The 20,780-nt window shown below is 47.7% G+C and overlaps 1 protein-coding gene across 1 annotated transcript in view; it reads right to left on the bottom strand.

Moving 5' to 3' along the window:
• MERTK (MER proto-oncogene, tyrosine kinase) overlaps positions 1-20,780 on the bottom strand; it is a 106,034-nt gene that overhangs the window by 64,998 nt on the left and 20,256 nt on the right. Inside the window, exons 2-4 of the mRNA XM_040623198.1 lie at positions 13,273-13,681; positions 2,926-3,026; positions 845-1,018 (exon numbers count right to left, since the gene is read on the bottom strand). Of these exons, the coding sequence (XP_040479132.1) occupies positions 845-1,018; positions 2,926-3,026; positions 13,273-13,681 (684 nt within the window). The remainder of the gene's footprint in view (positions 1-844; positions 1,019-2,925; positions 3,027-13,272; positions 13,682-20,780) is intronic.

Below are 20,780 nucleotides of genomic sequence, written 5' to 3'. Positions count from 1 at the left end.
GAGCCTGAAGCTCAGAAGATACAAAGCTCAAGGCCACCATCACACAGACCCTACTGAGGCTGGGGACGTAGAGGAACTCCCCCAGGGGGGAGTGTCTCAGAGTGAAAAGCAGCAGGTCCAGGAATGTGGCTGTCAAGGGCAGGGGAGGAGCCCTGGAGTGGGATGGAAGCCAGGAAGACTGTTTCCAGAAGTTCGCCCCTGTGTTCCCAGTACCTAAACAGCCTCTGGCATACAGCACTCCCTCCCAACACAGTCACTGAAGGCATGAAGAAAGGAAGGGTTCAGGGGTGGCACCCTTGCCAGATGTTGCTGAAAGATGCCATGAGAGAAGCCAAAGGGGAGCCCGGCGGCTTTAGCAGCGCGGGCAACAGCAAGGGCGGGGACTCCAAGAGCATCGTCAGGGGAGTGCCGGGAACAAAGCTTCCATGCAGATGGGAGTCAAGATGCCCACTGACTGTCAGTGTGGTCAGGATCTCACAATGACTCAATCATCCCACAACAGCTCCCGTGACCAATGCAGTTCCTTGCTGTCAAACCTCACATCAGTGGTCTTCACATCGGTGGTTCTTGAAGTCTAAGAGCTGCCAGGCCAGCAAAGGCCCGGCTGCAATGGGAGGTGTGAGTAGGGCTCCTGCTGCCAGGCTCAGGAGTCCGGCCACTCTGCTCACTGAAGCACAGGCACCCTTCAGGGCATTCACCCAGCTCCGTCTCCACGTCCCCGGCCACCTCAGCTGCCACCCCTCTGTTTCATTGTCTTCTACTACGCCAGCAGTGGGCACCAAACTTTTGATCCCTTCCACTGTTTGAGAGAAAACAACAAAGAAATCACACGACACAGACTTACCAGGAACGGTCAGAACAGAGGGGGACTTTTCTGGCTGTTCATTAACACGGCTGCTGTTCTGAACCCAGAAAATGTTGACAGGCTCAGGAGGGCCCACGGCTTGACAGGTGAGGTTGAAGGCTGTGTTTCTTGTGACATTCATGCTCTCGGGCTGTCTAGTAAAGTGAGGAAGTCCTGCGGAGAGAGTTCAGTGAAAGAATGTTTTGGATCCACAAGTAAGCCAGTGCCCCAAGGGGAGTGGAAACTGTTCTGGAACTTGGCAATAGATTTCTTTATAAACCACTCAGGTCTGAAATGGCCAGTTTTCACCTTCTGAAAGTTGGCTGAGAAAGAAAAGAAGCCAATTCCTCCCCGACTAGCTCCAGCCGGCTTTCTAGGATACTTTCCCAAAGGGGTTGTGATGGTGATTCAGAACCGGTTTTACCAGGAGGGAGGCCTGGCAGTGTTGAAATCAGGTGTTGCTCAGACTCCTGGGAGAGGCTGGCATGTGTTCAGAANTCTTTCCCAAAATACACACAGAGTAGAAACAAAGCCACATAATAGGTCCGCCTGTTTTTGAGGACAATCTACTGTGTGTGACACTTTAATATGCGTGATAATGAATTTTAAAATCTGTACACTTGTGCAGGGCTGGATGCTTTTCAAACTACACTCTCATGAGAACAGTGTAGACACAGTTACATAGTTATAATCCTAAGAGCTTTGACTGTAATTCAGAATTGAGGCCATAAGGAAGGGAACTTTAGAAATATCTCAGAGGAAGCCAGTTAATACTCATTTATGGCATGTGCCAAAAAATTAACAGGTCAAGGACTTAAATTGTGTTCTTTTGGGACTGGGAACTCACAGATCTGGTCCCAGAAGGAATGATGTGGGAGTGGCAAATGGGATTCTTTTTTCCTGTTTCAAAGTTTTGCAAAAACTCCATTTGGACTTAACGTGTTCCTGCCCTGGGCAGTTCCTGGCCAACCCCTAGGGGTTCTGACAAGTTAAATGTCCTCTTAATATATTTCCAAGATGAACAGCAAAGATAGGAACACTACCATCCTGACCCCACCCGCAGGCTGATGTTGACATAACCCTGAGGAGGCTTAGCTGTCCAGCCTGGGATGCGCCTAGAACAAAGCTCTCAAGGAGGCTCTTCTGAGGGCTCCGTCCCTCAGGCCTCCTGCAGCATTAGTGGGTATGAGGTTTAGGTTTGCAAAAGAATGGGTAGCAGAGCAGCCTTTCAGCAGGAGATGGTTCTAGTTGAACTTCCCTGAATAGCCGATCACCTGCTTTAAAGCCTGTGGGGAGGAGGGTCAGGGAAAGTATATAAGAAAGGTGTTTGGATGCTTTTGTTGGCAGGGGTTCTCAAAAAGCTGGGATGCAGGGCCCTGGAGGCAGTCTGTGGGCTGGTGAGGAATGATCACCTGTGGTGATTATAGAGGTGCCACCTCCTTGAAGCCTGATAGGCTCTGTCATTGCAGAACCAGTCATGCACACCCGGAGACCCGGGGCCTTAGGACCTGGGCTCACACTTCCCATTGCAGTTCAAGTTCCTTGAGGGCAGAGACTGCCTTCTCCTAGTCCATGTCTCACTTTGTATCCCCAAGGAGCCCATCTCATGTCATGTCATGGAACTGCACTGAACCATGTACCCAATAAATCCTAGGGCCCCAAATGAGTCCCAGATGGAGCTGCTGACCCAGTTCGGGAAAACCGCTCACACTCCGAGGCAAATCGCCACTAGACCACGTGAGTGGTATCTGACACCAACACTGAGAACTGGATAGTGGAATGCATTTCGCTTCCAAAAAAAAGTCTCCAGGTTTCTAAACTGTAAAAAACCTGAGGACAAGAAAGTCCATAATCCGTTTTTCTCTCAGCCCTATTGCTAAGGATAGAGCTAAAACTCTGAGAATCGAATTCGTGTCATACATTCATTATTATCTGAAGTCTCAAAAGAGGACCACCTTGTAAAATTTCAGTGCTTATGAATTTGCAAAGTTTGCATACACAGTTATAAATGGGCACACCAAATTTTGGAGTTTTATATGCAAAGCAATTAACACAGGGCACTCTGTGGCCTCTGGACTTACCTTGCACCTCAATGTAGATGGGGTCAGACACAATCTCTTCGTTGTTTATTTTCATCTTACAGATATAAGAGCCGTTGTCTGAACGCTGCACGCTGGTTATGCTTCAGAGAAAACACACAAAGATATTTACAGTGACTACACTTTGAGTTCCTGTTATAGGAACAGAACATTCTTCAACTTCTTTATCATATGCTGTCTCAATCCTTATGTGTCAACATGGCTAGGTCATGGTACCTAGATATTTGGTCAAACATTACTCTAGATGTATTTTTTAGGTGCGACTAACATTTAAATCAGTAGACTCTGAGTTAAGATTACCCTTCATAACATGGGTGGACATCATCTGGTCAACGGAGGGCCTTATGAACAAAGACAGAGGTCCTCCAAGGAAGAGGGAATTCTTTTTTTTGTTTGTTTTTTAAAAGATTTTATTTATTTATTTGACAGAGACAGAGAGAGAGGGAACACAAGCAAAGGGAGTGTGAGAGGGAGAAGCAGGCTTCCCGCCGAGCAGGGAGCCCAATGCAGGGCTCGATCCCAGGATCCTGGGATCACGACCTGAGCTGAAGGCAGACGCTTAACGGCTGAGCCACAGGCACCCCAGGAAGAGGGAATTCTCCCTCCACACTGCCTTTGGACGCAAGACTGCAATGCCAACTCTTCCCTGGGTCTCTAGACGATGCCCTGTACATTTCAGATTTGTTAGCACCCACAATCACGTTAGTCAGTTCCTTAAAATAACTTTCTCTCGTTCCCTTTTTGGTTCTGTTTCTCTGAAGAAGCATTACTAAAGCATGTGCTGTCACTCATCTTGTCTTCAATGGTAGCTTATATACCAGGCTTCTCTACACTGGGGTATTGGCCCATCAAGGCATTCTGCAAATTTGTAGGGTTATTTTAGGTGGGCACAAAAACTAGGGGGCACCATGGCTTTTAGGTGCCAAGTGCAACTTTTAGGGGTCAGGGGCAACTGTTCCATATCCCAGATGACTTTCTGTGACTAGAACCCAGTTCCATTTACATACACACAAAGAATTTAGCCTGGTTTTATATTCACCTAATTTCCCATGGCTACAACTACGTGAAAATGGGGGCCACTATCCCTTTGTGCTGTTTGGAACTTGGCCATGACTCAGATCACTGACAGCACCTCTCCATTTGTGGCTGCCATGTGTGTGGGGACGTGACTGGGTGCCAGTCTCTGGGTGCTCTTTGCTCTCTCTTGGAGTGGTCATGCCTGGCATTTACACATTCACATTCATATTATTTCGTTATAGATAACCTTTCGTTTTCCTTATACTACAGTTTGAACACTTCATGTTGTAAAGTATCTGCTATAAACAGGCAGCCTTGGTTCTAAGAGCTTGAGAATCCTGCTTTCCACCCTTCCAGCATGTTTACAAGCAGGAAGTTACACGATACCCGTCCTTTGCTGGGGGTGGGAAGGGGCGAAGGAATGAGGAACTCTTTGAAATGCTCGCAGACACTGTCCAAGAGAGGACACCTTCCCTGGCCCAAAGATGCTGATTTCTTCTACACTGCTCATCAGACAGAGCAAAGGTCATGGCGAGAGGAAAAAAAGTAAAAGAAGAAAACCATGGAGGGGTCCATCCTCCTTTCCAGCACCTTGCTCCCTGTTACAACTTACTTATCCCAAAGCAAAATAAAGTCCTTGTCAAGGGCTGAAGCTTAATGCTTAAAAGAGACCAGGAATCTGGCAAGGTGTGAGGGGACGCCATCCTGGCCCATGGGTCCCACAGGTGACAGGCGGCAGCTGCCAGGATAAACACAGCACGGGGCATCAGGAGTCAGTCTGCCACAGGGAGGTACTTAGGCCTGGAGGCTGAACACATGTTTTTAGAACAAACACGGAATTTTTTTTTTTAAAAAGATTTTATTTATTTGACGGAGAGTGAGAGAGAGCACAAGCAGGGGGAGCAGCAGGCAGAGGGAGAAGCAAACTCCCCACTGAGCCAAGAGCCCAATGTGAGGCTGGACCTGAGCCGAAGGCAGATGCTTCACTGACTGAGCCACTCAGGCGCCCCAAGAACACTTTAAATTACAATTTCTCCCCAACAAGGCCATTTTGCAGCTCTCTTTCAGCTTCTGATTAGCAGAGTAACTAAAATATATGTTAAGAATGGTGTCAATCAGTGGCGCCTGTGTGGCTCAGGCGGTGAAGCGTCTGCCTTTGGCTCAGGTCATGGTCCCAGGGTCCTGGGATAGAGCCCACGTTGGGCTCCCTGCTCAGTGGGGATTCTGCTTTTTCCTCTCCCTCTGCTGCTCCCTCTACTTGTGCTCTCTTGTTCTCTCTCTCAAATAAATAAATAAAATCTTTTAAAAAACCCAACAAACAACAATGGTGTCATTCAGAACTAGAACCAGAGCTGCTTGGTTTAACACTACCTCCTTATTATTTCCAAGACCAAATAACGTGACTCTCACCTGTCACTTGCATTTCCCGATGTGTCACTCTGAGCAGCGCCCCACTGACTTAGAATACTCTGTCTTCACCTTTCCCCTCATTCCCATGTAGGAGTGATATAATTTTGGAATTTCACCTAATGAATGAATGCTGGACTTGGGAAGGACTCGAGGGCAAAGAAAGGCCAGACCTCTCCATGCTTTAGGGCAGGAGCAAAGGTCACAATGTCTAGAGGTCACTAGGATAACATGGGAAGAGACCTAACAGGACACATATCTCCAAATAAGGGCCTAGTCAATCCTCTTCTGATAAATCTCCCTGAATGTCATGGTGGCAGGAGGAAAGAAGGAGAGAAGCATGCGTCTAGAATGGCGCCCTACCCATCACGAGTATCAGCTCGTAACTGAAGGGGGCACTCTGCTCTTGGCAGCTCCTGAAGATTCTGCATGGCTGACCAGTCTAGTCTTCTTTGCAGTTCCAAAAAACTACCAGGGTCATGGCTACTGAAGAGCGGGGTCCTTTCTGTATATTTCACAAGTTCACTTTAGAAGTGGTGTCATTTTCTTGAGGCAAGACCCAGGGGGCTGGACTGATGATGAGATCTGACAGGCTGAGGACAGCCGTGCCTTTGAAGATGTGGCTCTGGCTCGGGGTCTGGGACCCCGGCGCTGTAGCAGGCTTGCCGCATGACTTAGGGAGCCAGGGACCACAGTGAAAGTGAAGGCCACAGAGGGACACAGGGCAGAGCCCCAGGAAGACAGCTCAAGGATGCAAAGTACATCTGTGCAGGGGCCCCAGGGAACTGAGAAACCATCAGGCATAAGTAAGTTTAGTAACACAGCTTGGGCTGCAGAAATCAGATGCAAAAGGCACAAAAGTCTAAGAGTACCTACCTTAAACCAATCAGCAAGGCAGGAAAATTCAGGCCAGGAGTAGAAAAGGAGAGTGCAAAGGGAACATGATCAAAACTTTGTCTTTAGTCATTCATATCAGGAAGAGGTGATCAGTCATCTGGGGAGAAGGGCTAGTGCCTGCATTAATTAGCAAGTCCAGATCTATCTTACTTGGAGCACAGGAAAGATTTTCCACAAATAGTTCTACTTGTTGCCTCCCAGACAAGCAAGTAAAGGCAGCCGTGGGGAAGGCAGGGAGGGCGTGAGGTGCAGACAGGAGCGGTTGTTCCCAAGCTCCTCCTTCTCCCTAAAGGAAACAGCAGGCAGTCTCTGGAGGCTCCCCAGCAAAGGCTCTGAGCTCAGAATAGCAATCTAGGCGTTCCAACAACTGAGTAAGTGTTCCAGAAAGGACACAGGAAGGGGAGCATAACTGAAGAAAATGCCCCAGAACTGGAGATCCAGGTCTTTCCTAACCAGGCCCCCAGGTGGGCAGCACAGTGGGAGAGAAAAGACCCACTAAGGGGCTTCGCCAGGGAATGTCACCACTCCAAGATAAAGTGGAGGTCCCAGAAGCTTCCAGAGAGAATTAAAGCAGCACCACACTTGAATCAGAACAGCACCACACTCCTCAAGAACAAACCTGCGAGCGAAAAGATCTATCAATGACTTCCAAACGACAACAGGAAGTTATTTTCCTTTTGAATTCTGTATCCAGCCAAACCAACTCAAGGTGAGGGCAGAAAAAATAATGGTATTTTCAGACATACAAACTCCACGCCAGTGGAGGGTGGGCTCCGTGCCAAAGTGAGGGAGCAAAGGCCAAGAGGCGGGGTTGGGGGCGGGGTATGTGGAACCTGGGGCTCCTGGAGGAAAAGGGAGCGACAAGTGCCCCCGCAATAGGAGCAAAGAGGACTGAGCTGTCCCCCAGAGCTGGGGGGCGCGCTGCCCAGACTGGAGCAGGAGGAGGGACAGCTCCAGGACAGGCAACTCCTAGGGAAAAAATCAGGCCTGGTAATTTCATCACTTTGCGAGAAGATGGTTGTAGAGTTCAGGGACAAATGAGAGATTGATACATAGAAAATTAAGCAAACTAACCAATAAGGAAGCTCTTAAATTGAGGAAAATCAAAAAGCTATAACGCAGGAAGAAGTAATCACAGCCTACGACATGACTGAGCTGAGAACAGTATTTACAGAGCCACAAAAAACGTTGAGTCCTTGGGTATCGATTTAACCAGCGCTGGAACATTTTATTAGATGAACTCTGGGGCCAGACGCGCGCACACACACACACACACACACACACACACACACACACACGACTCATATGGATTGAATATCTCCGAAAGACACTGAAGAAGTGGGTAACCACAGCTCCTGGCTGGAGAAGGGCTGGAGGCTGGAGCAGAAGAGAGGATTTATGAATGGTTGGAGCATTTTTACCATGTGTACGCATCGCTTCAAAGAAGGTGTAGAAATCGTGTCAGATTGTGGTCAAATACAAACGTCTGAACCAGGGAAAACCAAAGCCACCGCATGGACTCAGCCACCGCGTCTAGACAGGAACCACCTGGACAGAGCCACAGGGCCAGCAGCTGCCAAAGCCCATCAGAGCAGCCCCAGGGCCAGCTGCAAGGCCACACAGAGCCTCCCTGTCCACAGCCCTCTCATGGCTACACTGCCTTCCTCAGGAACGGCTCTTCGGGAGCAGCTAAGTTCCACAGCTTTCTTAAAAGAAACACAAAAAAGAGCAAAGACTGCACAATTCCACTTATATGAGGTACCAACAGTAGTCACAGTCACAGGGAAAGAAAGTAGAAGAGAGGTCACCAAGGACTGGGGGAAAAGGGGATGAGGAGTTAGGGTTTAATGGGCACGGAGTTTCCCCTTGGGAGGATGAGAACGTTCTGGGCATGGATGGTGGTGAGGGCTGCACAACAGCGTGAATGTACTTAATGCTGCTGAACTGGACACTCGGAAAGGGTTACACTAGTACATTTTAGCCCATGTATATTTTACCACCATAAAAAAATTAAGAATGAAAAAATTGTTTAAAGAAGTCCAAGTTTTAGAAAGCAATAAAGTCCTTCCAGCTTAAGCTACAGACAACTAAGCTAGAATTTCATTCCCAGTGGGGAATCCCGAGGCTACATAGAAAACTTATCAAATCCTTTTCCTTGGCCACAAATTACCTCAATAAACTGAATCTGCAGGGCCCGGCCGCCTACAGGAACAGCAGCTTTTGTTTTTGCTTGAGAGCTGGTCTCCCCAGTCTTCGGGTCTGATGGCTGGTGCCTGCCTGGAGTGCTTTACCCCACCAGCGAGTGTTTCCACCTAAGCCAGAGAGCTCCTTGTGCCCTGTGCCAGACTGTAGAGCTAACCGTGTATCCCCAAAATTACACCCTCTTTTAGAGACTCCAGGAAAACACCCTGGCTATGCAGCATCCTCGAATCTGGACAAATGGATGGACGAGCTGCAGTTTCAAGTTGGAATCAGGCACAAAGGATGCAGCATACCAGTCGCAGAGCCAAGGGGGTGGCCCAGCCCGCTGAACTTAAGTCCTGCAAAGGAGAAAAACTAGAAGCTCTGAGCTGCACACCACCCAGGACCAGGTCAGGAATGTGGGGTGTGCAGGGTGGGGTGCAATTTTCAGTTTTAATCACCACGCCATCAATTAGGAATACCCCAATCCACCCGCAGACACTGAGCGCCTCCTACACCTATAATAGATATAAGTGAAAGAGGAAAAAATGTGAATTATTAGCACAGAATGGACCCAGCTCAAGAGGACAGCTGGACTTGAAGTACCATATCAGTTATTTCTTCCCTTGTATATGCCCTGGACCTTGGCATCTTGAAAAAAGTTTTTAAGGTTTTCCCTTTATAATTTCATTTACGTTCTTCTATATGTGCTTCTGTTTTATAACAGCAGGTTACAGTGGCATACAGCAGCAATTAAAATATTTTGAAGACTTTAAATAATACAGGATGGGGTGCCTGGGTGGCACAGCGGTTAAGCGTCTGCCTTCGGCTCAGGGCGTGATCCCGGCGTTATGGGATCGAGCCCCGTATCAGGCTCCTCCGCTATGAGCCTGCTTCTTCCTCTCCCACTCCCCCTGCTTGTGTTCCCTCTCTCGCTGGCTGTCTCTATCTGTGTTAAATAAATAAATAAAATCTTTTTTAAAAAAATAAATAAATAATACAGGAAAACATTCATAACATTAAGTGAATGAAACGAGATACATAATCGTCTGTGTCATGAAACGCCAATTTCGTTTCAGGAATATTAAATTTATATGTGCTTGGAAAAATTTCCTCAGGGTTGTGGGCCACAGTTTCTCTTTATGTGTTTGGTATTTTCTAAGTATTTAACAAAGTATATATATTACTATTAAAACAACTTTGAAATATATACATACAGAAACTAAGACCGGGCAGTTTCTAAAATCTCTCCGGAACACTGTCATTCGTGATGTTAAATCTCCTTTAGTCTTTCCCAAGTAGGTGGGACTTGTACTTAAATGCACATGAACTTCTTCTATCATTTCCACCCCCACTCCCATCCCCAGTTTCAACAAACTGAGGTTTGACTGAAAGATGAGATGCCAGGTCCTCTCCCCTGATTTCCCCTCCAAGGCCAAGTCTATAATCTGTAGGAAACACTATCTTAACATATTAACACTACCTCAGAACTTCTGCTCCTGACCTTAGGTTCTCCCTTCCCCTCTATCCTTTTCACAGGCACACGCAGGACACAGACCAGGGCTACCCTCCTTGTCTCAATGTCCAGACACTCATTCAGGTAGTTGTTCACCCAATAAGGTGCCTGCAAACACCTTCATGAGCGAGGCTGGCTGTTTTTATAACTAGTGGGCAGTTGCCTATGTGGTGATTTGGAAAAAAAAAACCACTCTACTCCGTGTGTCTAAAATTATGTCACCAGTGAATGTGAATGCTTTCCTTAGTGTAAATTACTTTATCATGGCCTTTTCTTCCTTTGGAAGGGAGAGGGCACCATGACGGCATCAGGCCACCATGGAAAAGACGGGGGGTGGGGTGGAAGCAATGGAAGGAATACGAGGGGAAAGCGCCACAGCCTTAAGTATGCGCACAACCTAACACACACCTTTGAGCAGAACGGGTCTTGTTCTAGGGTCAAAGACCAGACCTGTTTTCTGAAAACTCTTGTTTTCAGAATGGGGCATTTGGAAGTGTAAGTGTGGGGTCTCCCTGATGTAGAAGAGGAAATGTGGAACCAAGAAAGACTAAGAAAGTTAAATCGCATCCAGTATCCCGTCAGTCTCTAGCAACTCACAATGGCTTCACAGTTAAAGGATGCGTGCTGGTACAAACTGCTGTGGGGGCCTCAATCTGGAGACCCTATTATTTTCAAATTTCATCTCTTATAATTCTACCTTTTCTTATTGTAACACCTGATACAAAAATGGCTCCGTGACCTAACTCGAAATGCCTTGTGTTTCTCTCCATAGTTCCTCTGACCCCTGCCAATACACACACATCTGTACTTTGTCCATTCCCTTAAATACATGTGGTCCATACAGGTGTTGTTAATGGCAATTCCAACCAAATTGTAGGCTAATGAATTCCTGATTAAATTCCATACATGGAAAGCCTAGCACTAGTTTTTAATTCTTCACTGCTCCGGGCAACCAAAGATTTGTTTTAGGGCCCATGAGATGCGAGAACAGAAGACACTGCAGGTGTGCATATCAAGCCCTCTGCTTAAGGGTGACAGCTTACTCCCTACTAACCCTGGACAAGTCACCCTACTCACAGGGGCCTCAGGGGCCTCACCTAAAAGATATCAAATTTAGAGGCTCCAACATCCTTCTCTCCTGCCAAGAAATTACACAGATATTTATAATCCTGATTAAGTCACTATAATTTACTTCTATGAATCACTATATGGCTCCTGGGTCACCTGAACATGACTTCAATACAGCTGAAGAACATTATAATGGTGGACTCGGTCTTGTCCCCAAAGCTACTCATTTCAGCACAGTGTCCACCACTTATAAGAATTCTGAGCACTAAATTTGCTTTATGGCTTAGTTTGGAGGTCAAATAAGATTTTGAGTTTATGAAAATGAAGCGGAATCCAGGCAAAAGTATAATCTTTTTTCTTAAGTTCTAAAAATATGACCCAGGTCACCTTCTGAACTCTGAAGACACAAATCCAAGATATACCACTATCTACTCTACGTTTAAAAACTCTCCAATTTAGGTCCTTTGAAATCATCTCATGGCCCCCTTGAACACACGTGAAGCTGCTGGTCACGTGGTCCAAACCCATCTCTTTGGCAAGAAGGCAGCTCACCCATGGTCTCACGGCTGGCCAGTGGCAGGACCCCTGTTTAGGACTCCCAGCCCAGAGAGACGGCAGGGCAGTGCTTTCCTCTTAATGATACCTGATGAGCCCAATGTGCCAGCTTTCTGTTTCTTTAAGCCTTTAAACTGCTCCTTAGGGGCACGTGGGTGGCTCAGTTGGTTACGCATCTGCCTTCGGCTCAGGTCATGATCTCAGGGTCCTGGGATCGAGCCCTACATCAGGCTCCCTGCTCAGCGGAGAGTCTGCTTCTCCCTCTGCCCCTTCCCCTGCTCATGCTCTCTCTCTCGCTCTCAAATAAATAATTAAAATCTTAAAAAAAAAGTAAACTGCCCCTTATTCATTATTAAATGGGGGATCTTACTTCTCTCACTGGAAGCTGTGTCTACGGCATGGTAAGATACCCGCAGCTTGTAGCTGATGCGGAAAAGAATGTAGTCAAACCTCCTGAATGGTCTCAACCTCTGGCTGAGAGTGGCAGCCTGAAGGACCCAGCCAGAGTTTAAATCAACCAATGGAAAGTGTGAAAGCTGTGTTCTTTGCTTTGATGCTAACCAGGCCTATAACTTGGAAAAAATATGAAAAAATAAAATAAATAAAAGGGTGCATCTTGTGGAAGTGTTGACACACTAAACTCTGAGTTGTTAGCCTTGTGGTATCTCTGAGGCAGTTTTCTGAAAAGGAAACAAAATGATTCACCAAAAGTGATGACCCTGTCTGGGACTGCCCCCAAGTATCAGGCCAGAGAAAGTGAAAACGTCCCAGATGAAAGAGGGCTCTGCTAGGAGTGGAGGAATCCCAGGGAAAAAGGCACTTGCTCCAACTGCGTGGCTGTGACCTCATTTTGAGCTTTCAAGGACCACAGGTCCACTGAACTCTAAAGCCGTACGGGCAAGGAGGCTCTGACTCAAAAACAAACAAAACGAAAAACCCAAACCCCTCCTGGCTAAAGAGGAGAGAGTAGAGAATAAAAAAGGGACGGGGGAGAAGAGAAGCAGCTGGCTCACTGTCTGCAGTACGCTGAAAATACGCTGATGCAATCCTAGCGACAATGAATTCTTCCAGATACACATGCTGACTTGGCTTAGCCCTGTCACAACCCCCAGCGCATTCGGCTGGCCCCTGCCAAAACATAGTGGAACACGGAGACGGTGCCCCACGTGGCTGAAGGTCTGTCTCATTTCTCCAGCCTTTAGACTTTCCACCTTCTTCCCACCCCAATAGGCATGAGGGCTATGTCAACACCGTGATCTGCAAGAGCAGGGGGTGCTGGGGACAGGTGGAAGAGACAGGGGATAAGGCAAATGAGAGGGATGGGAATGTGTTCAAAGCTCCATGCCCACGGGGTGATTAAGATGTCTCCTCACATGGTGTAAGAAATACTGTTCCTACTCATTGGGAGAGCTCTTGAGTCAAGCGGGACTTGACATGACTTGTAGGTCGGTGGGGGGAGGTGGTTCCCCAGGATGCAGAGCCTCTGATAATAAACAGTTTCAGTGGGGCCAAGATCAACATAAAAGAGATCAACGATACAGACTGTCAGCTGTTAATCCACACTCTTAATGCACCAGGAGGGTTGCTCACACAGAAAACAAATTTTTTTTTTAACTTATGAGGTTTTTGCTTTTGAATCACAAATAACATAACAACATTAAAAAAAGAAAGGAAGAAAGAACACATACCTGAAGGAGGCGATTATTGCTGTGACTTCGTCATCCGGATAAAACTGCGTAATGGCATGATGTGCCCCAAGCAACTCCTTCCCATCTTTCCACCAAGAAATAACTGCAATGTCCTGGTACATATTAGGTATATTGATGGAGCAATTGAACTTGACATCTTTATGTTCAGAAAGTATTATGTGGCCAATTGTATGATTAAATGCAAGAGGCGGTAGGAGCTTTGACCCAGCAGAGGTCACCCCGGGATGGGCTGCATTCCCTGTATGCGGTCGTCCGGGCTGGGGTGGTGAAGACGTCAAGGCAGGCTGGTACCCACTGGTGTGAGGAAGGGAAAATGGCGTGTGGTCAGCTTGCAGGCCTCCTGGCAATGGGGGGTCAGGCTTGGTTGCTTCCCTCACCTCTGCAACAGCTGCAAAACAGAAATCTGATTTTTAGCCTTTTAAATAATGGAGTTTTCCAAACAGGTTCCCAATCTCTAAGGCCACGATGAGATAGAACTGGGGTATCCTCAGCGTCCTCAGAAAGCATGAAAAGAATGTATTCAACACACGTCTGGACGTATATTCTCATTCACAAGTTCATTCATCCGTTCACTTACCTCCTAAAGAAGGTTTAAGAAGTAGAACTCACCCCAACAAAAATTGTTTCCTTTATTTTATTTTATTTTTATTTTTTTTAGAGAGAGAGAGAGCACGCACGAGCACAAGAGGGGGGTGGGGGGAGGAGAAGAGGGAGAGGGAGAGAATCTTAAGTATGCTTCATGCTCACCACGGAGCCCAATGCGGGGTTCGATCTCACGAACCTGAGATCATGACCTGAGCTGAAATCAAGAGTCGGACACTTAACCAACTGAGCCACCCAGACACCCCCTCAAAAATTGTTCACTTTTCTTTTTTTTAATTGAGATATAATTGACATACTATATTAGTTTCAGGTGTACAACATAATGATTTGATATTTGCATATATTGCAAAATGATGACCATAATAATTTCGTTAGCTTAGCTGACTACCATCACAACGCATAGTTACAAAATTTTTTTTCTCGTGACGAGAACTTTAAAGACCTATTCTCTTAGGTAGAGAGTAGACAGTAGAGCATTTTGGATTTTTTACAATACAGTATTGTTAACTAGTCACCATACTGTACATTACATCGCCAGGACTTCTTTATTTTATAACTGGAAGTTTGCACCTTTTGACCACCTTCACCCATTTCCCAAAATTGTGACTCATTCAAAGTCCTTCATGCCCAACTCAGCAGCATGGCAGGAAGGGGACGGCACCTGAGATCTCTTTTCTCACTGTGTTCTCAGTCACAGACTGTGTCACAAATTTGACCAGTGGTCTTGCAAAGGCTACTCCTGGTCACACAGACAAGTTCACAATTCTTGCACCTCAAAGTGACCCATCTCTAGGTACAGGGGAAAAAACCAGTCACTCATGTCACCAACTACAGAATGACTTGGAGCTTCCGATAAAATGCTTGCCTGCTGGAATGGACTGGAAATGTTGATTTCATCTGGCCCACAAGTATTTCTAAAAATATTGGCCCACAATAGTTGTACTTCTGGTTTTTTTAATAGCACTTCTGGAGCATATATTCTGTGCTGGTGGTTATGTATTCAAACACAATGGCCACAAGTGGTTGAGACAGGCAGAGTGGGAGAGACATGGGTCTGGCATTTTGTGAGTAAGTGACTGGGGGTACCCAGTGGTGCCTGTCCCCAGGCGATAGCTGTGCCTCTCCCACACTCAGGATGTCACACCCTCCTGGGCTCCTGAGTGCGTGCGTGTGTGTGTGTGTGTGTGTGTGTGTGTGTGAGTAGGATGGTCTCTGCTTAGGGTTGTGCCAGATTTAGCAAATAAGAACACAGGACGCCTAGTTAGCTTGAATTTCAGATAAACAACAAATAATGTTTAGCGTAAGGAGCCAGCTAATCACTATTTGGCCAATGGAGATACAAGCAGGAGATTTGGGGGCAGAAGGAAGGATCTGAGAATTTGTTCCTCTGGCTTCCTCCCTGCCAAGTCGCTCTGGCCTGCACATCTTCCTCAACTGAAGGTCATGGCTTCTGTTACGGAGTCTTCTCCATGTGACTCTTTCCTGCCAGGTCGGCTCTCATGGTTGATGCATTTGAGAACTGCCTCCAGGGTGAATGCCAGGTTGGAGAAGAAGAGATTTCACTCTAAGAAACCGGGGAAAGCTCACTGCTTGCCTTTAGCCTGAGGTCTCAGTGGCTGTGGGAGAGCAGGGGCCCTCTGCATGCTTTGGGGGAGGCTATGTGGGTCAGCCACAGGCTGGCCTGGAGCCCAGCCATCCAGACGGATGAGTGTGCTGTGATGGGAGCGTTCATTTATTCCAGGGAGTGGAGGTCAGGGTGACTCTGCAGAGAGGGGCCCCTGCCTCTCCTGTCGCCCCCATGCCATGCAAACCTTATGCACAAGTGTGGGCCCGGGCTCTTAGCAGGGAAGGGGAAAGCTCTGCCTGGGTCCCATCCAGTTCCGTCATCTTCCTCTGAATTTGGGGACACTTTCTGCAATGATGAATGCTCTGGCTGTTTGTTTTATGCCTGCAGACCCTCCACAAGAATGCTCTTTTTTCTCGAGGCTTTGAAGCACTTACAATTCACCTCTGCCTCTCAGATCAGCAAATTTATGTATGGTCTTTAGTCATTGACTTCCGTGGGACTGGGAAGTCAGGGGTATGTCCAGATAACTTTGTTTTTCTTGAAATATAAAGCAAGCAAGTGCAGTGGGAGAAGCAAATAATTCTTTGGTTTAACTGACTTGAAGACATTTAAAATGCCAAATTATGAAGGTAATCCAGGTTGGCAGTGGAAAATTCAAATATTTATAGAAGCACAGAAAACATAAAATGGAAACCTGTTTTGTAGTCCCAACCCTGCAAAATAACCCCTGATTACAGTTGGGTATAGCCTTCGGTTTTCTATGAACTAAGCAGCTCTCTGAACAGACTAAAGGCAAGGCCACCCACTCAGATGATGTCAGGAGCAGCACACCCACCCCGTAATCACTGTGATAGCTGAAACGATAGCTAAGCTCCACGAGTTGAATTGCCAGGAGTGGACATAATGATTCAATTCCCAACCAATATTTACATAGCGCCCCCTGGGTCTAAGATTTGCTGTGATAGTCTAATGGGGTACAGAAAGGCACTTGCCCCAGGGGAGGAGAAGCAGAAGGTCCCAAGAGTCACAGGGGAAATGGGACACAGCTAACTGGGGCGAGGGGGAGGTCCTGACAGTATCAGGGAGGCCTTCCCTGGTCCCTCCCCACCCCCGACTACTTAACCCTCCAACATTAGGTGCTGGGCCCCTCCTCTTTGTAAAACCTCCTGTGACTCCTCATTCAGTTCTTTCTCTTCTGCTGGACTGAGAGTCCCAAGAGGCCTTGCACCCACACTATAGCCAGTTCATGGACGGTGCTCGAAGTAGGTGTGTTGAATAAGTTGAATAAGGTGTGTTGAATAAGTAAAGGCACAAATGAGAGGAGGGAGGTGAGGTGGACAGGGGTTCAAGGGGCAGGGGCATGGGAAACTGAAGAGAAAGAGGAGGCCCTAATCTTATGGGAACATGAATGTAGCTGTAGGGTGGCACTTCTGTGCTCGGACAAAGTGACAGAGCAAGTGGATACAGGCTCACTGCGGAGAGCCCCGAATCCTGGCTGAGGTAGCAGGGATTCCTGGAAGGTTCCTGAGCAGGGGAGGGGGAAGATCAGAGCCATACTTGACCCCAGCACTGACATCCGGCTGGGCAGAAGCAAGACTAGCAGGAAGGAGGAGGCCAGGAGGTGGGAAACCCGCCAGGAAGACAGCGAAGACCTAACTAGCAGAGCGGCCAGGAAGCAGGAAGGATGCGGCAGAGGCGAGGGGCTGACCTCACTATTGCCATCGTCCTGCGACAGAAAGGTCAGTTTGACACCAAGTATTTAGGAAGGATGTAATCTTAGAACACAGAAGAGTTCTCTGGAGTGGTCATGATTCTGGTTGTTGCTAGAAGAATCCAGGCCAGGATGCTGCTTCTGGTTCAGTTTTCTCTCAGGGGAAGTGGGGATGGCAATAATGGTGCCCTATAGGTTTGCTGTTAGCAATACAGGGCGTATTACTATGTCCGACTCACAGCGCTCAGTAACTGTTGGCTATTTTTCTTTCTCTTTTCTCTTTCTTTCTTTCTTTCTTTCTTTCTTTCTTTCTTTCTTTCTTTCTTTTCTTTCTTCCTTCCTTCCTTCCTTCCTTCCTTCCTTCCTTCCTTCCTTCCTTTCTTTCTTATTCTACCCATCTATCTATTTGAGAGAGCGAGCGGGGGAGGAGCAGAGGGAGAGGGACAAGCAGACTTTGCACTGAACATAGAGCCCAACGCGGTGTTCGATCCCAGGACCTGAGATCATGGCTGAGATCATGACCTGACTGTCAGACACTCAATTGACTGAGCCAGCCAGACGCCCCTGTTTCTTACTATTTTCTTATATTATTGTGAATCAGTAAAAACCTGCCACGGTCCAATACCTGAGAGGGGCTGATTTATAGGGGTTGATAGCAAGGGCTGAACAACTCCTCATGGATGGTGAGGTTGGTGGGGCTCCCACTGCACAACTGTGGTGGTGAGGGCTGAGGGGGCTGCCATTTATATAGCAATGGCTATATGAGTGATTATGGATAATGTGAAAAAAGGCAAAATAGCAATCCCAGGTTTTGGACCCAAAGGTCAGGGCAATGACCAATCAGAGATTGTGTTTTAAGCTGCTAACTTTTCACTGTTTTGATTACTTTCATGCATAATGCCCCTCCCCGTTTTTCCTTACAAAACTGGATTGCTTTAAAATTATTTGGGGGGGGGCAGTTACGGCAGGAGGAGAGATCAGGCCAACAAGGCTTGCTCGTACAACAAACCTTCTAGTTCTCACTAACCTGCTCCTGTTGACTCATCCTTAAGACGGCAAAAGGCAACATGATGGCCTGTTAGATGGACACACACTGGAGACCATTTTTATTGAGTATGAGAGAGGTATTAAAGCTCACAGAGCCTGAATGAGAATTTGGTACCCTCTACGCAGCACTCATGGAAAAGTGGGCTGCCTCTGGCTGTAATTTGGGTGGAATTCACAAGAAACTTCATCCTCCCCTCCTCTCCTTCCAAGGTTGTTTCCTTCTGTGAACTGGATAAGCCACTAAAGTGGCAAGTTTAACTCTACCTAAGTAACTGCTATGGAGCAGCCTTGGACAAATGGCCGCCCAGCAAGGTGGGAGAGTAGCTGTCCAGCTGTTGAGGCAGCTGCCTCTGCCAGCTCCAGGGGGCCACTCCCATCCAGCCCTGCAGCTGCATGAGGGCGCACCCCCGCCCGTTCCTAATCACCACTCAGCCCTTGACCAGATTCCAACATCAGCTGCATACAGACAGGGACTGTGTCTCCATCATTGACCCCCAGTGCCGAGCGCAGGGACAGGCTTATGGGACACGATCAGCAAATATTTATTCATCCAACAAATAAATTGGTTAGATATACTGTCTGTTGTTTCACGCAGGTTCGCCTTGTTGTTCTGAACACATCTGTAGCTTCCTCAAAAGCTGGAGGTGACACCCTCTGAACCCAGCAGGATGCGTGACATACATTTAATGCAGTGAACATCCATGGAATAAATGTGTGTGATGTGGGCAGAGTTCTGAAGGGTGAGCAGGGAAGAGAGTTGGTCCAGGCAGGGACACTCCTGCGGCTGGGAGTGGGTTGGAGGTGGGATGTTGGCAGGGCTCTGAAGCAGCACCTTCTCCACCAATCACACACAGCTGCAGTGGGCCAGACATTTAGGGACCTTAGTCTTTTAGACTCAAAACTGGTCATTTGGGAGATGCTAGTGAACAGTCTGCTTTCTGTGGGATCGACTAACACATCCCATCTTGAAATCCACGAAGAGTTGCTGGGTGCTTGCTGAGGGTGCATGATGGCAGGTGGGCTGGTTGGTGGACAGTTCAGTGGTTGCCCAGGAAAGTCCTTTGCTGCCTGAGACATGATCTCAGAAAAGCTCTTTAGCTTCGCCAATCCCCTGCAAGGGTAAGAGCGCCTCAGTGGTAGGACATAATCGGATCTATAGGGTCTGCCGGCACATTCTACAGATTTTAGGTGATGTTGTTGTCCTTGGCTTGCATCTGAACCTGGGCCTGTTGGCCACCTGAAGTAGGATTTTTGAGGCCAGACCTGGGCCTTGTAGGAATGAGCACTGGGACTAATCAGAGAGGTCCATGCATAGGGACTAGCAAAACTGGAACAACATAATTGCCAGTGGCGAATGAGAGGAGAAAAGAAACTTTTGGCTTGTGATAGCCAGAAGGCTCTGGGCCCTAAGGTATCTTTGTAGGGCTGGCTGGCCTCCATAACGCTTTCATAACAAGGGCTCCTTTCCTTTTCTCCAAGCCTTGGGACCACAGCCCAAGGTGGATAAAGGAAGCGGAAGCTGCTAAAATTGCAGGTCCAGGGGTAGTGGCTGGAAAGGCAGCACTGGGCAGCACCCGGGCCCTGGAGGCCCTCCAAACCATGGGAGGACGACTGGGCAGGGGGGCAGGCCTGCAGGAGGAGGAGTGCGGATTGGCCAGCCCTATTTAATTCAACCGTGCTTTGGGTGTCAGGCTCCATCAATCTGCTTTACAATCCTGGGTGCCCGGAAGGGGAGAGCGGAAACGCCTTGGCCTGAGTGTTGGAACAACGGCAGGACTGAAGTGCCAGTCTGTGGGACCCACTGCCCCGCGCTTTCTACTCTTCCTCAAACAACAAAACAGAGGCCTCAAGAGAGCTTGTTGAAGTTCAGCCTCAGAATCAGGAGGCCCAGAGGAGGATGCAAGAGTGAGGGCTTAGCCTTGAACTCCTGCGGGTTCTTTGCTTCCCACCTGCAAAGAATACATGGTCCTGGGGAGAAGCGACAGACAGAGGGGAGGATGCCCTTTGCCCAGGAGCTAACACCTCCTTTCTGGCCTGGCTGCCCCCACCCCTGGTCAGTTGGAAGAAAGCCCTCCTTCAGCAGCGGGTTTGCAGTTTACAAAAAGGCTTTTGGAGCCCACGCCCCATTCCCTCTCCTGCAGTGCCCTGTGTCCCCCTCCAAGAGAAAGGGCCACACCTGGACTGTCTCCCTTCTCCCACCCCCATCATTCTGGCTGATAATCTGAATCATGGCCCTGGGCAGCTTTCCTGTCATCTAGTTTAAGGGCTCCTTCCCCATCCCTGTGGCTGGCTGAGGCCAAATCCAGAACAAACAGAAACTTTCTACTTAGTTTTGTTTCACTTTATGTAAATGTGAAGGTTTCTCAATTGATAAAGAGTAGCAATGATACTTAATGAGAGAAAAATTTTAAACCTTTACCCTGAAATCACTTGACTCTATTGTCCCAAAACTGTAAATGGTAAACATGAACTTCACTGGAGTGAATGCACTCCGCGACCTAGGAAAAGTTACACGGAGAAAAAGGCCATTCACGGGATGAAACTGACTCTTGAATAGTC

The sequence above is a fragment of the Ursus maritimus genome, unplaced genomic scaffold, assembly GCF_017311325.1.
Source record: "Ursus maritimus isolate PB19 unplaced genomic scaffold, ASM1731132v1 scaffold_6, whole genome shotgun sequence".
NCBI classification, from domain to species: domain Eukaryota; kingdom Metazoa; phylum Chordata; class Mammalia; order Carnivora; family Ursidae; genus Ursus; species Ursus maritimus.
Note: the sequence above shows the minus strand (reverse complement) of the source record. Positions and strands in the feature narration are given on the sequence as shown.